This window comes from Trichosurus vulpecula, chromosome 7 (assembly GCF_011100635.1).
Source record: "Trichosurus vulpecula isolate mTriVul1 chromosome 7, mTriVul1.pri, whole genome shotgun sequence".
Lineage (NCBI taxonomy): Eukaryota > Metazoa > Chordata > Mammalia > Diprotodontia > Phalangeridae > Trichosurus > Trichosurus vulpecula.
In genome coordinates, this window is record NC_050579.1 from 6,619,167 (window position 1) to 6,635,287 (window position 16,121).

Below are 16,121 nucleotides of genomic sequence, written 5' to 3' on the forward strand. Positions count from 1 at the left end.
GACTCTCCCAGGGTCACACAACCAGTAAGTGTCTAAAGCTCCATTTGAACTCTGATCTTCCTGACCCCAGGCCCCCCTCCCTCCCCCCTGCCCCCCCAGCTGTAGACGTGATGCTGTCTGGGAAATAAATAAGATGATGGGAACAAGGAGATTAAGGTGAGCTGCTGAGTCTAAGGACATTTCCGAGTCGGCCTCACAGACGGGCCTGCGTCCTGCTGTCTCACCTGGCGTGTCTAAAGTGGCATTTGCTGAGTTTTGAAGACAAACAGATTCTAAAAGGCTTTAAGGTTCGAGAAACCTTTCACAAATATCCTTTCTCTTCACAACCAGCCTGATAAGTAGGTGCTTCTGTGATCCTCAGTCCACAGATGGGGAAACCTCAGCAGACGGTGGTGAGGGCGCTGAGGGCAGTGGCGGCTCACTAAGTGTGAATGGAAGTTTGAGGCCAGACTCGGAACAGATGCGGTTTTCTAGAGTAGAGAGTCATTGAAATCACCTCCCCAAATGACATGGTTCCTGATATTTCACATACCTTAAAGAAAATGGCTGACGTTAAATCCCGACGCAATGGTGTTTGTCTTTCCTCAGGACGGGCAGTGGGAAGATGGTCTCCAACGTGATTATCGACTCCCAGAACTCAGACGACGAGGAGGACAGCCAGTTTGTGGTGGAGGCCGCCCCCCAGCTCTCCGAGATGCCAGAAATGGACACGGTGTGTGAAGCCGGGCCTTGGGGAGCCCGCTCTCTGCACCTCCCTCTGTCCTGGCGGCACGTGGCCTGGTCCCTCCTTGAGATGCCATGTTTCACGGGCTGACCAGGTTTTTTCTAACTTGGGGATTCCTTTTCAAGTCTTTTAATGTTGCATTTGTGCCTTTGGGTGTCTCATACGGGTGAGGTGAGCAGAAGGCAGCAAAATCTAACATGCTTTGTGTTTTTGTCCAGACGCCAGCCGTCGAATTGGAGGAAGACGAGAAGCACGGTATGTTCTGACTTCCTTTCGTTATTTCCTCACTTCACTGGTTATCAAAGAAACAGACAAAATGAGGAGTGAGATGCTGCCCAGACCCTGGGCCCTGAATCAGACACAAGCAGACAAGCTAATTAACCCCAGACACACAGAGAAAAGCTCACCGGCTGATGTTTCACGGCCAGTGCTCCCTGACCCCCTGACCTCCTGTTCCTCTGCCCTGCCTCTGTCTTCTTCCTCCCTTTCTTCCCTTTCCTTTCCTTCTTCTCCTCTCCCTCCTCCACTTCACTTTTGTTTTCTAACTTAGCTTGTTTTTCTAATTGTGACAAATACACAGTTTTCAAGGACCTAAGGAAAACTACCGGCCTCTTTTTGCCTTGAATTCTGAGTCAGGGCACACAATGACTCTGGGCTGTCCTGTCCCTGGCAGTAGTCAGGATTTGTTCTCTTAAGGGTAACCTTTGTGCCGGGAGCTGAGGAAGAGGATGCTAACCCCTGGTATTTATGTAGCCCTGGAACTCATGCTGGCCAGTTCCATTGGTTCATTAGTTCCACGTGAGAGCCTTGTGAAGGAGACAGTATGGTCCTCCTTTTACAGATGAAGAAACTGATGCTCATAAAGGCTTTTCCCTGGTCACAGCTAGTGTCGAGGCAGAGATAGGAATGGAGCTTCTCCAAACTCCAGGTCCCGTTGACTGGGTCCCGTTGCTTCTCCGCTGTGTATGGTTGTCTTCAGCATCAAACTGGGCCAGGAGTCAGAAAGTCTGCTTTCTGGTTCCTGACCCCACTTTGGAACTGACCCAATCATCTTTGCTTCCTCACCTGTGGCCAGCTCCTTGGGGTGAGGCCTGTTGGGACAAGGCTTTGTAAGCCCAGCACAGTGCCATACACGTGGTAGACTTTTCCAACATATCTGAGATCCTCTCAAGCTCTACCGTTTTATGATGATGAAATATTTCATTAAATCGGGGAAACAAGCTACACGGAAGAGCCAGGGTCTCCTTAGCTCTTACTACTTAAAATTGTAGTTCTTTTATGTGCAAGATTTTGAGTTGAGGAAGCCCACCCCCCCCACCGTGGCCCCAACCCCAAAGCATGTGGCCATAGTTGGACAGCATCCTCATGGGGGCCCTGCCCGTGGGATGAGTTTTGGGAACTGAGAAAACTTTGAAAGCAATGAGGGCAGTCAGCAAGGCATAAGGGAAGGCAGGTCAAAGACAGGAATCTAGGCTGTCCATTCAATGTGGAGACTCCCAGCAGAAGGTCAAGTTTGCCCTCCCTAAGAGAGGATGATAGGCATATGGGAGAGCCTACCTGTCATACAAGGCGATTGTGGACCACTGTCATTCATTGAGCCTTTATTAAGCCTCTGCTCTGCAATTCCCTGTCAGGAACTGGAGGAAGAACAAATAAATCATCCTACCCAATTTGATTAAGCTCTGCCCTGTGCCAGTGCTTCTTAAGCGGTTCCTACTCTCGACCCCTTCAGCACTTCTTAAACTGGGGGGTGTGACCCCATTTGGAGTTGTGACCCCCAGTTTACAAAGCGCTGCTCTATGTGAGGCACTCCGCTAGGCTCTGAGAATGAAGGACAGAAGCAGAGAAGCATCCCTGTGTTTAAGCAGCTTATTCTGCTCTGTAAGAGAGGAGCACCTGGCTACTCTGGGCAGCAGAGAGAAAATGCTGCCATTTCCTGCAGCCCTGGCCCGCTTCCGTTTTCTTTTCCTCTTAGTTCTGACTCAGTCAGCTGCTCTAATGGCTTGTTGGTCAGAACCTCCCAAGCCCTGGGCTGAGCCAGAAGGCTGCCTTCCTGGTCCCTGCCCCTGTGCAGGGTGGACGGAGGGAAGGAGCCGGTGCCTCCTCCAAGAGCTTGCTTTCTGAGGGGAAAGAAATAAGGCTGAAAGATGGGGGAGTACAAGAGCATTGGAGAAGGGGCCATGTGGTTATCATGGGGATTAGAGAAACTTTGATGGGAGCTGGGCCGAGGCCAGAAGGAAGTGAAGGAACAAAGATGAGATGGAAGGGAAGCTGCTAGGGGCACCACAGCGCCCAGCCTGGAGTCAGGAAGAAAGCCCCGAGTTCAAATCAAGCATCAGACTTTGACATTCCCTGTGGGCCCTCAGCTATAATATGGGGATCTTAATGTAACCTCTGCCCCAGGGCTGTGAGGAACAAAGGAGATGACATCTGTGCAGCGCTTAGTAGGTGCAGCAGAAGTGCTCGTTCCTCACTATTCAGTCGTGCAGGATTGAAGCTTTGAGAGACACTGAGGTTGGCTCTAGGGGTCTGGGAGTCATTGCCACAGAGATCCCAGTTATACTCATGGGAGCTGACAGTGGGGGAGGGTGAAGAATCAGGTTGGAGGAAGGAGGCATCTGGAGGGGTAGAATGTAAGGAGCTTAGGGTCAGAGGACTGGCTGTTTTTAATTAGGAAACAAAGCATTTGTGGGTAATGCTTAGACTCAGTGGGTATTTGACCGTCCCTTTTTGTGGTTGCCATGGGATTCAGGAGGAGGGAGGTCACAGGACTTAAGGAAACTGAGGCAAAGGGAGTCAAGGAAGCCTCGAGGCAGATGTGGAAGTCCCTTAGTCTAAGGCCCAGCATTGAGGAGAGGAAGGTGTACCCAGGCCGAATTTCAGATAAAAGAGAAAAGGACAAGGTGCTGGCATACACTGGCCACCGTAGATAACTGAGACCTTCCAAGGAGGAGCATTCCCGAGTAATGGGGCTTGCTGGGAGTGCTAGAGGGGATCCAGGAGCATGTTGGTTCCGTCTGTCCCCAAGGGACTTGTCTCTCCACCAGGGGGTAAGGCTTTTGTCCCCTGGCTGGCTCCCCCATGGAGGTCCCTGACATCCCCTAAGGGATTTGGCAGTCATCTGTGTACCAGTAGCAGTAGAGCCCAGAGAAGTGGCGCTCACCAATGAGTACAGGCAGGGAAGAGCAGAAAGCCTACGTCAGGGCCTGGGAGTGTCCAGGGAGCAGTGATAGCCCCTACCCCAGGCGCTGCTTCTAGGGAGGCCTAGCCCACTGTCAGCACAAGAATCCAATTTAGAACTTACAGTTCAGTTATCCAGCATGGCCTCATGGAGAGAAGGATGGACGAGTCAGGAAGACCTGAGTTCCAATCCCACCTCCCACCCTTACTTGCTAAATGACTGTGTATGAGTCACATGAACTTTCTGAGCCCCAGTTGCTGCTGTAAAATGTGGATAAAAATACCCGAGATAATGTATGTAAAGGGCTTGGCAAACTTCAGAACTCTTGTAAATGTCCAGCTTGTGATTATTATGGTCCTTACAACATAAGACTTGATTTTCAACAGGTGGACTCGTTAAAAAAATCTTAGAGACCAAGAAAGATTATGAAAAACTCCAACAGTCCCCAAAGTCTACAGAGAAGGTAATGTACTCATTAGCTGTAAGACTGAGCACTTAACAAAGACTGGAAAATCTCCTGCCTTCCTACATTTCTAGGTCCGAAAGCTGGACATTCATGCCGTGACTGCGTGTTTTATCACTTGGGCCTTTTACTTGCCTTCCCTTCTCCAAACGTGTGGGTTTAGGGGCTGAGCAAATGCCTTGATTTTTCTGGGGCCCTTGTTCCTGTGGGGCTTGGCATGCTGGCCCACATCCTTGTAGGGAGCAGCAGCCTTGTGGAGCACCTTGATGGGTATGTTGGGGATCCTGGCACCACGGAGTAACTTGCCTTTGGGCCTGTTCCTCTCTGGCAAGACATGGCCAAGATCTCTATCGCTGCTTCCTCTTAGCTATGCTCATCTCTGCCATGGAATAGAATGAGGGCTGGCTGCCACACACTAATGTGCTTGTGGGTGAGAAGTTGTGGATGCTTCCCAGTGTGAGAAGCCACACATAGAGTCCCTCCTCATGGGGCTATTGGCCAACCGATGCCCACAGGGCCAGGGTGTGGGAGCGCTTGGCGTTTGATCATTGGAGCAGTGTGATGTCAAGGGGTTCGATTGAGCTCAGAAAGCTTCAGTGACCCAAGGCTGCCAAACCAACTCTTGGCCTAGTGGTCTGGTCACCTCAGTCACTGGGTCCATGCTGTGTGTTCCGTCCTGATGTGTTGATTTGTCAAGCCACACTTTGATGTCTCTTGGATAATCACTAAATATGCCAGACATGACTTCAGAGTAGAGTGGATTCCTTTGTGTTGCCTTGTAAGAGACTGTGCGATTGAGAACTAGACAGACCGGAGAGTCCCTCGGGGCCAAGGACCTGCGGTGGTTAAGTGACTTAGGGTCTTGGGGCAGGAGCTTGAAGGGCTCCAGAAGCCATCAGAAGTCCAGCCTGCTGGGGTGTCCCTCAGTGGGAGACTGGCTTATTCCTCCAGGCTCCATATATGAGTCTCTCTTTGAAGTTAAGTAGATTGGTTTACATTTGCTGTCCAGGCCTTGTGTCCAGCAGACTGAAAGCTCCCTCTAAAATGCTGCTGAAAAGCAAACCTCCTTTGGGCAGTGACTCTCGGCTCCATGGGCTCCCCAAGGCAGCTCTGAGGGGCACAGCTCCATGGGGCCAGAACGCGGGGCATGGGCATGCTATGGTGTGGGCATGCCAGAAACCAAGGGGAGCAGAGCAGCATCTTTCACTTGTGAGCAGGGGCTGGTTTGAGGCCACTCTCACACTGACTGAAAGGTCACCTTTTTAAGCAGTCAGAGCAGGTGTCCCTCTCACCCACGCATGGAGGCAAGACCAAGTCGACTCCAGCACCACTCACAAACCTCATGTTACATGCGCAGCATCCTCTTACCCCTGTGGGGCTTTTCTGGGCTTAAAGACCTGAATCAGCCAGTTATTAGCCTCAGACCTTCAGGCCCAGCCCTGCTTAAGCTCCCCATTCTGTGTCGCCAGCAGGGGACGCTGTGGGCTCCTAGAAAGTTCCCCAGTCCTGGCTTTTACTCAGCAGTTTGGTCCAGAAAGCAGCAATTTGTATTCTGGGTATATCCCAGGCCAGTCTTTGAGGTTGCACTGGAAGAAAATCCATTTCCATTTGTATTCATCCACTTGAATAAAGCATTCCAGAAGCAATTGGGGATCAAATTGGTTGAAGCTTGTTCTCCATCCTGCTCGAGGATTTCCTCTTCATTTCCAAGAGGAAATGCATGCTGTCTGTGGCATTCAGAACAGCGGATTAGACTTGGTCTGGTGAGGAGCAGACAGCTCCCCGGGCTCAGTCCTCCAAAGGCCTCCAGTGCTCCTTAAGGCCAGTGTTTGGGATGCTTTCACCACAGTGTAGAAAGGTGCTTGTGGATGTTTCTCACCTTTCTCTTTTGGGTTTCCTTTAATTTTCTTTTCCCTTTTATGTTCTAAAATGTGAATTGCAGATTTTTTCCCCTCTCATTTGATTTTCTTTAGTATTCTTATGCCCACTTGTGCTTGGTAGAATTAATGGATTTCCTAAGACACTTTGCATAATTGGTTTATTTGGGAGTCACTTCCTATTAGTTGCTGGTCTGGATGGTCAACCACTGCAGGCAAGTTCTCTGCTGTCTCTTTAGGCCTTTCCTGAATTTAATCTGTTCAGCACAGGGTCCAACCACCACACTCACGTCGAGTCATGAGATCAGGACATAGAGTAGGATGGGTCAGGTCAGGGTCAACTGAGAACTAGGAACCTATTGATATCAGTGGCATAGGGGTCTTCCAGGTAAGGAAACTCCATCTGACAATGCAGGTGGTACCTCCTCTGGGGTGACTCCATGCCTTAGGGTCACCCAGACACTGGGCGTGTATCAGAGATGTGACTTGAACCCAGGTCTTCCTGTTATTGATCTTTATCTGTGAGGTCATAAGGCAGTTCTTAATTTTGTAACTATTACACAATAGGTTATTCACTGTTGAGTTGTTTCAGTCATGTCCAACACTTTGTAATCCCATTTGGGGTTTTCTTGGCAAACGTACTAGAGTGCTTTGTAGGGGTCACAGAGCTAGCAAGTGTCTGGAGCTGGATTTGAACTCACAAAGAGGAGTCTTCCTGACTCCAGGCCCAGGTTCAAATTCGGCCTCAGACACTTGCTGTGTGACCCTGGGCAAATTAATAGCACCTTCCTCTCAGGGCTCTTTGCAGGATCAAATAAGGTGGTAATTGTAAAGGCCTTTGAAAACTTTGTAGTGTCCTCTAAATGCTAGTGGTGAGGACGAGGATGAATTGCCCCCCTGCAGTGGTGGCTAAATCCTTACTAATGACATAACAGGTCTATAGTTACTCTTCTCCCCTGTTCTTCTCCCCTTCCCGCCCCCCTGCCCCCTCAAAAAAAGTCAGGCTCCTTGGATGCTTAGAATTGGAGCCGGGAAGGCTCTCGTTTCCCCAGTCGCTGTTCCTCAGTCTTACCACGAGGGGTCACTGTTGAACCACTCTCAGAGCACCTCTCCCAAACCCTGGGTGACCCTCACTCTGGTCCTGAGCTCTTTTGGACAGGACTTTGCTAGGCATCTTGCCTGGTACTGGTACCCCCTCCAGTAAAGCTTCTGGCAGAATCAGTGAAGCCCAGAACCAAGGGAAGGGCATCAGAAATGCCTTCCCTCTATTTGCTTGTGAGTTGCTGGGCTGTGTTTAAAAAAAGAAAGACCCTTCAAATGCCTTCGGAATGCTTGGCTCAGAGGAGGCCGGAGACTGTCTTGTTTCAGGGAGGACAAGTGACCCTTCATGCAGATGGGTGCTGCACCGCCCCCCCAGGCTGGCCAGATGTCCATCAGCCACACTGCTTTCATGGTCTCTGGAGCCATGAGGGGCTTCCAAATTAGCTACTGTAGACAGTCCGGCCCAGGAGGATACCAGAGGAAAACTCTTTCTCAGCATGTGAAGGTAGTATCGAACTATGAGAAACGGCTCTATCTGCCAGGAATAGCTCAGGGCTTTACTGAAATGGATCACAACCCTCAAATCAGGCTTCTCTCTTCTCTTTACAATATGCAGTTTTAAAAAACGTTGTTAACGGGAGGAATGCTGCCATATTCCCCAAGTCATTGTAAGGGACCTTCTTGGGAGTCAGGGGTTCCCAGGCTCACAGGGGACTTTCAAGGGCTTTACTGTTTAGTCCATCCTTCAGCCCAACCAGAAGCCCCTCAGTGACATCCCTGACAAGTGACCATGCCCAGCCTCACCATCCATTCCACTTCGAGACAGCTCAGATTTCTGGGGAATTTTTCAAGGTGTTCAGCCTCAATCTTCCCTTCTATAGCATGACACATTTTTTATAGTCCTTGATTTGGGGCCAAAGAAAACAAATTTCATCCTTCTTCTAAGTAATAATCTTTCAAATATATGAAGACTAGAAATTGCCCCCTTCCCACCAAAAAAAAGTCCTCTCTTTTGGGTAAACATCTTAAATTCCTTTAGTTCATCCTTGAATGGCATGATTTTAAGGTCCTTTGGCATCCTAGACCCATAGCTCTCAGGTTTTCATTGTCCTCCAATGTAATTCCTGTAACTAAACCTGGGACTCCAGATTTGGCCTGATCAGGGCCCAGGTCAGTGAGTGATGATCACCTCCTATATTTAGGGCATGACCCAGTGACATTAACTTGTCATCTACTGCTGAGATTGTAGCCACCCAGAACCCACACAGGAGCCACTGGCCATCCGCACCCACACCACCCGCACCTACATGACCCACCACTAGCAAATCAGACTTTTGGAAGCCCGGGGAAAGACCAGATTTGTTCCACTCAGACTGCATTTTTGTTCATTTGGTTATTCTGGCCTCTTGAGCCTTGTGAGTCCCAGGGTGTCAACAAGGGTGTTTCTTCCCCTCCAGCATCTTCATACACACCTTTGACAGGCTTGGCTCTGTGCCTTCTGTGAAAGTGTTTTCATTGATGAGAAGTGCCGAGTAGCTCAGGAACGAGGATACATGGGGCTTCCCACCAGAACTTTTAGAGTTGACATTGGCCCATTAATGATTCCTTTGGGGGCCTAGATCTTCAGCTAGTTCAGAATGAGCTCACCTGGATTACAGTCTAGCCCACCTCTTCCCATTTTGTCTCCAAACAAATAAACGCTTTGCTGAAATCTAGATATGTTGTGCTAGGTCCTTCTCCTGGTCTGACATCCGGACACCCTGCCACCTTTCCAGAATCTCCATTTCACTTTCTAAATTCTCATGGATAATTATCCTTTAATAATATATTCTAGATTTTTACCACCTCCATTTGTCTGCAAGTTACAGAGGCAGCTATTGGTGCAGTGGACGAAAGGCTGGACTTCAGGGAGACCCGAGTTCAAGTGTTGCCACGTGTGCTTTACCAGCTCTTTGGCCTGGGACAAGTCAGTTTCCTCATCTGTAAAATGGAGATCATATTTGTAAAGCACTTTGTAAATCTTTAAATGCTCCATAAATGTGCGTCGTTCCTGTCATCATGACGCCGCCTGCCTGCCCCTCTTGTCCCTCTCCAGCATGTCCCAGAGATCCCCAGTGGTGCTTGGCACTTAGGTCTCCCAGTTTTTCCTGTGCCCCTGGGGGGCCTGATAACTAACTTCATGGGGGCTGTGAGCTGCTGTGACCGTCTCCTCAGAAGCCTTTGGAAACACTTGTGGGCCGACTGATGGCTGGATTCCTGGGCTTCCTCGTTGGAGCTTTACAGTGACTCTGGGAGGAGCTGTCACCATTTTACAGATGCGGAAACTGAGACTCACAGAGGTTTGTTCTCACCCATCAGCATCACCTGATGCCTGGACAGGGCTCTCATCTCTTCTTGGCTTGTCCTCTTTTGCTGAGCATCACCGGTCCTCTGCCCCACACACTCTTTTTAGTGGGGGTTCTCCTGGGGCTGTTTTCTTAGGACTGGGCAATTGAGTGTTCATTCTGAGATGGGGGAAGTTTCACCGTCTAGATCAGTTTGGTTTGTTCAGTGAGTTTCCGAAGCAGACGCACCAGTCCCTTGGGGCAGTCCCCTCTTCTCCGTGACATCCATCGTCCCTCATGGGCCATGCTATCTCCGCTCCTCCAGGGGGCCTTCCCTCTCTGTCGTAGTCAGACTCAGAATAGCAGCAGTTACCCTCTTGCTTTCTCCAGCTTGGGAAGGATGATTCTCTTCAGGGCTAGTCACAAATCTATCTGCTCTTGTATTCTGCACAGAGTCCTAGCCAATATCTAGGGAGTAGAAATTCCCCATCTCTACAACATTGTGCAGCCATGTTTCCCAAACTCTTGATCACATTCTTCCACCAGCCCCACGAGCTGTGTTGGGTGGAAAGGGGCCCTGGTCACTAGACCTCTCACCTGCTGCTCCACTTCACTCTGAGGCCCCTGCAGTTTCCTGGGTTTCCAGGTAAATCAATTTAGTCTGCAGTGGTCTTAGGCTTCCAGCTTGATCTTTTCACTCCCTTTTGATATGATAGGCCTCAGGCCTGTCCTGCTAGACCTGTCAGGTCTGTTCTGCCTCCTTCCTTAGTGAATGGCCTGGCTTCTGTTCTTTATACTTGTCTATGCAGTCTAGGTGGGAGGTTGGATTCCTACCGCTTGGCCATATGAGTATACACACACATCCACACACACACATATATCCACACACCCACACACTGACCACCTTGGGCCGTGCATGCTGTTCTCTGCCCCTGTAGGCCTCGCTGCAGAGAGGGGAGGAGATGAGGCAGGTGTGTGTCTCTCTATCTGCTCTTAGGGGCTGAGTCATCCTTATGATTTCGTTTTCTTTGGAGGGGGGAAGGCAGAGCAATTGGGGTTAAGTGACTTGCCCAAGGTCACACAGCTAGTAAGTGTGTCAAGTGTCTGAGGCCGGATTTGAACTCAGGTCCTCCTGACTCCAGGGCCAGTGCTCTGCTCACTGCGCCACCTAGCTGCCCCCGGCCTTATGATTTCTCAGGATGCAACTTCCTTTCAGATTTTTTCGTTTGCATTCATTGTAGCCATCTTGTCACCTCCTCCAGGTTCTCCTTACTTTATTCCGTGTCATAGTATAAGTGATTGTGCACATTTATCCTTAACTGTAAGTGAAAATAAGAGGAAAAATGTAAAAATATATTAAACATAGTACAACATTTTTTTTCACATTGAAATTTTGAAACTCAAGTAGACAGGAACAAAAAGAATGATGGTGCCTAGAGAAATGTGCAGGAAGGGCCCAGAGGTAAGCACAGAAATAGAGTTCAGGGAATGACTGACCAGGAGCAAAGAAAGAGCTAGGCCTCGGCAGGTACCAGCACAGCAGGAGGCAACAACCTATTGATTCTGAGATCTGTCAACGCAAGCAACTGGAAATCAGTCATTCTCTCCCTGGCTCTAGCATTGACTCCTTCTATATCAATCAAGTAATTGGGTCAAATTGGAGCCTATGTGACTTGACAGCTGTGGAGAATATGGAGATGGGCCAATGGCAAGCAATGGAAATGATTTAAGAATTGGAAATGGCTGAGGGTAGAGGCAAAGCCCTGGGGTATTTAAGCTGAAGAAGAGACTGCTTTACGGAGGGGGAAGGGGATGGGACATGGGACAGGCAGTGTCCTGACCCCTCCCCCTCCCTTTCCTCTTCCCACCTCATTTGTCCTCTTCCCTTCTCTGGCCACACCCACCCAGGCCAACCTTGGAGAGGTGGAGTTGCTGTGCTCTTTGGTATCCATTGGTTACTGGTCCTTTGCTAACTTGTCCCCTGCTTGAGAGAATGGAAGCATCACTGTTTAGACTTTGCTACAGATCCAAAAGGACACATAGGACAGTTCAGACCCTGCACACACTGCATGTGGTCAGTCAGTAGATGGGTGCACAGTGGAAGGAGGACCTGGGCTCCAGTCCTGCCCACTGCCTGGGCACCAAGCCTCCCTGCACCTCCATTTTCTCCTTTTCAGATAGAAGGGAGTTGGATTTGATGATGTCTTCGGTCCCCTTCAGCACTGAATCTATGACACAGTGAGGGGTCTGATCGAACCAGCCAGGAGAGAAAGGGAAAATGGGCTTAACTGGGGCAGTGAAATGTTGAGGCTAGAAAGATATAGAAAAGTACTCCTGGCTACGCACCGGTGGCCATTGGGAACAGGTCAGTTTAAAAGCTGGCTGTGCGGTTACACGGTTGCACTTTGGCCCTTTTAGTCTGGTGACTCTGGTCTCCTTCCTCCATGGATTTCAGTGGTTACATGCAATAGCGGAGGCCTAACGAGAGACGTTCTCACTGAGGCATTTCTATCCCTTGCTCTTCTGGAAGGAGTAGGTCAGTCACTGCACCGTGACTCAGCTCAGCATCCCATGGACTCATTGTCTCTGGCCCCCAGGCCCTCAAAGGTGGGATCCGCCATTGAAGGCAGGGGATATTTCATATCTGTGTCTGTACTGCTGGTACTTAGTTCAGGACTTCGTTGGCACCAAGTAAGTGCTTAGTGAATATTTTTCAACCATTGGTTAATTCCTGAAGCCCTCTTCACTGAATTATTTTTGTCCTCATGAGTAAAGATTGTCTTTCATAAATAATTCATTTCTATAAAAGTTCAAGCACATTTTGATTTCTAATAGCCGTATTTCTTTATGGGGGCCATACATCACATATTCAGATGCTCAAGTGAAGTATTAGAGATATACATTATATATGAAACACAAAGTGATGCCTTCAGCCTTTCTGCTGCTGGCCTGGCTGTTTGCTTCAGTTGGCTTTTCTCAGTTCAATCTCAGGCTGGTTTTGGCACACTAGGCATCAGATTGAAATCTTGAGGTGTACATAAATGTTATTTGTGCTGCTGATACCACAGTAGCAGGTACTGTGGAACAAAGAGAAAGTCTGTGGCCAGCATCCTGTCTCATTTCATAAATCCAGGCCCTAGTGACTGGGACAGGGAGCTGGGCCTGGAGGTAACCAGGCCAGAAAGAGGGGGCGGTGTTACCTTTAGGAAATTGTCTAGGGCTTTGGTTGGCCCCTTCCCCAGTTCCTCCCTGAAACAAAGACCCCTCTTAAGAATTCCAGTTGAGGACCCCCCAAAGGACAGTAGAGAGGCACAGGGTAAAGAATTGTTCAGAAACTGTGTAAAATATGTCTTTGGGGGAGTGGGCTGCTGTGGCAGAGAAGGGAAACGAAGGTGGGCAGGAGAATATTTTGGCTTGGAAAGGTAGAGAGACGAATGGAATCATAGCAGAGTAGCCATGGCAATTATTTGATCTTGGTTCTAAAACTGAAAAGGGGGTGACAAGGCAGGGTATGTGTGCAGGGGCAGGGCCTCTGGGGTGAAGACAGCCAGAGAGGAAAGTGAAGCCTGACTGGAGCCTCCCTAGATGTGGTGGGCCATCAGGACAGCCCTGGGAGCTCCACAGAGGCGTGAGTTCACCATTATATGTGAAATGTTGTGCAAGGTCCTGAGGGGGATGTAACTACAAATAAATCTTAGTCCCATTTTTCAGGAAGTCTCTAGTCAGGTTGGTAAGATACCCATAGGTACTGCCAGTAACATTCGATATTGTTGAGTGCGTGAAAGGGTGCTCTGAGAACTCCCAGGAGAAGGCAGGGCAGGGCAGACTTCCTGGAGGTATGAGCTGGGTCTTGAAGAATAGCTAGGATTTCCTGAGGTGGGGGAGAGCATGAGGGGCAGGCATCATGCCTTGGACTTGGTCTACCTGCTTACCTTGGGAATCCTCATTAGCAAGTACCCAGCTCTACAGAAGAGCACAGGCATGTTGACTGTGGCAACACTATGTTTATCCTTTCCCCTGACTGGCCTGGAAGCCTCTTGAGGGCGGGATTTTCCCTTTTTACCATTGGCTCTCTCCCATTGCCTAGCACTGCACGTGAGTGTTGTAGCTAAGCAGCGGGGATACTAGAGGATTGTGGGCTAGACCACCAGACACAATAGCCAGGAACTTGTATTTCCTGTCTTTCTTCTTAAAGTGTCTGCTGTTGCATATGTTTTCAAAATAAAAAAAAAAGCATCAAAACCAATCTAGAGAGAATTCAGAGTTGCGGTGTACCCACACCTGGTTAAAAATGGAGGAAGCTGTCGCCACATGGTACAAAAGGAGCATATCATGTTCCGATTGTTTCAGCAGTCATCTTATGAAGTGCTTGCTGTATGCCAGGCCCCATGGTAGGCTGGAATAGGGTAAAACCCTTGCCCACAGGAAGCTTCCGGGTTCCTGAGAATCAGTGGCCAACGTAAGGTAGTATCAGTATAATGATAGGAAGAAGGGAGGAGAGGCTATTTTCGGCTGGGAGCATGGCGGAGGGTCTCAGGACATGAGTGCAAGAAGAGAAGGTTTGCTCAGTTAATTTTTAAAAAAGAAAAGACACGTTTGGAGGCCGCTGTATTTGATATGAACTATGATGCACAATGGCCACTTAAATATTTAATGATAAAGGAATAAAGAGCTGGAGGAAATGAAAGCAAGAAAGTCCAACAAAAAGTGCGTCAGAGTCTAGAAAACGGCCCGTTCTTGTACCTGTGAAGGACACGCTTAGCCGAGCGTGTCTAATGAGATAATGTGAAGGTTTTATAGAGATAAGAGAAGAGGACTATCTGGGCCATCTTCATGATCATCTCTCTGTAAGCTGAAGTCTGCTTTACCATCTGGATTCTTTTCTGTCCTTTGGGAGAGTCTCAGAAATGGAGTCACCTCAGGTCAGATTTTCTGTCAGCCACTCTTACTGACTTTCTTATGGGCCAACAGTGCCTCCTCACAGTTGCGTACTGAAATGGTAGAGTCTAGACGTGGCGGGTCAGCCATGAGAGCTGATGAGAAGAGGTCACTGTGGAAGCTGCAGCAGATCTGGTCCCCTTTGCATTTCTCAGTTGCCTTTCCTGTTTCACCTACAAGTGCTCTAGAAGTGTTCTAACTTAGTGGGATCTCCTGCCCATCTCTGTGCAGCCTCATTTTCTCCTTGACTCTTTTTTGATATTTTGTGAGTATATTAGGAAGGCAGAATTTATGATTTCAAAGAGAATCTCATATGTGCCTAAAAGGTCCGGAACCGCAAGATATAAGGAATTCTCTAGGCAGAAGGCAGGAGAACTAAAGCATGTATTTACACTCCACAATAACAAGCCCACAAACCAGCGTCCCCATTTTGATATTTTCATCAAAAGCTTCCAGGCCCAATAAGTCCGCCTTACAAGGGTAACTAGGAGGCCACAGAGAAGCGAGATGGTATAAGGCAAAATCGTATACATGCTTCCCCTCTACGGTAAGAAGATTACCTACTAGCCTCTAGTCAGCTCTGCTACCGGCAGCTCAGCTTCGGCTGTAGGTGTCTCTGGCTCCAACCGGAAAAGGAAAGGAGGATCTTCAAGCTGTCCTCTCCCCTCTTATAGAGTTTTTGACATCATCAAGCGCCGCCTGAACGACCAGGGCCGATTGGTTCTTGACTTGGCCCCTCCCCTTAGCGTAGACCATGTTAACACACCTCCCCTCAGCCAGCCCCACGACTCATCACACAGGAAGCTCTGGTCCTGCCCCGGAAGAGCAAGCGTCCAGGGAAGCTCAACGAGGCAAGCTGAGTCATTCAAAGAAAACAAAGTCCATTCTGGCTACAGTGAGGTGACAGTGGCCCCAACCAGCCATCATCCTCCACAGTGTTTTGAAGGTGAATCTGTCCTCTACAGGAGTGTCGACTTTCTCTGCCTGCCACGTTTCCCTCTTTTCCAAGTATGTTACATTCAGGTGATGCCAGGGCTCTTTGGGCATCCTCATTTGACAAGTCAGCTATGCATAATTTTACTTCTCCAAGAATGGTAACATCAAAGTCCTTCTTTTGATTTTATTAAGTAGTTTATTTAGATAAATCCATTTGGAGCTGCTGTAATTGTCCTCAGTGTCTTCCCATCTTCACCCTGTCTTCTAATTTGAGATTGATGCTGACCATTCCTTCAGCATCTGTGACCTGAAATGGCTGTTCTCACTGTCACCTCTGTCCCCAGGGGGCCCTTTCTTCATGTTTCATGATGTCAGAGGGTGTTTGCCATGGCTGCTCTCCCAGACTTTCTTCTTGAAGAAAGTCTTTCTTTGTCACACCCAGGCACGAAGCTTCTGAGGTGCTTAAAGACAAAGCCAGGGACTGGTCTTGTTTTGTCATTGGTACCCAAACTCCCAGGTGAGGTGCAGGCCAGCACCTTCTTTGTGACTTAGAGCCTTGGAAAGTTGACTAGAGCACTGAGAGGGCAGGCGACTTGGCCTGGGTCACAGAGCTAGTCTGGGTCAGAGGCAGGGCTTG

The 16,121-nt window shown here is 49.0% G+C and overlaps 1 protein-coding gene across 3 annotated transcripts in view; it reads left to right on the forward strand.

The window, feature by feature from the left end:
- Positions 1–16,121, forward strand: part of TRAF3IP1 (TRAF3 interacting protein 1) — a 106,961-nt gene that overhangs the window by 49,282 nt on the left and 41,558 nt on the right. For all 3 annotated transcript variants that reach the window (XM_036768779.1, XM_036768778.1, XM_036768777.1), the window contains 3 exons: positions 589–712; positions 943–979; positions 4,292–4,368. In XM_036768779.1, the coding sequence (XP_036624674.1) occupies positions 589–712; positions 943–979; positions 4,292–4,368 (238 nt within the window). The remainder of the gene's footprint in view (positions 1–588; positions 713–942; positions 980–4,291; positions 4,369–16,121) is intronic.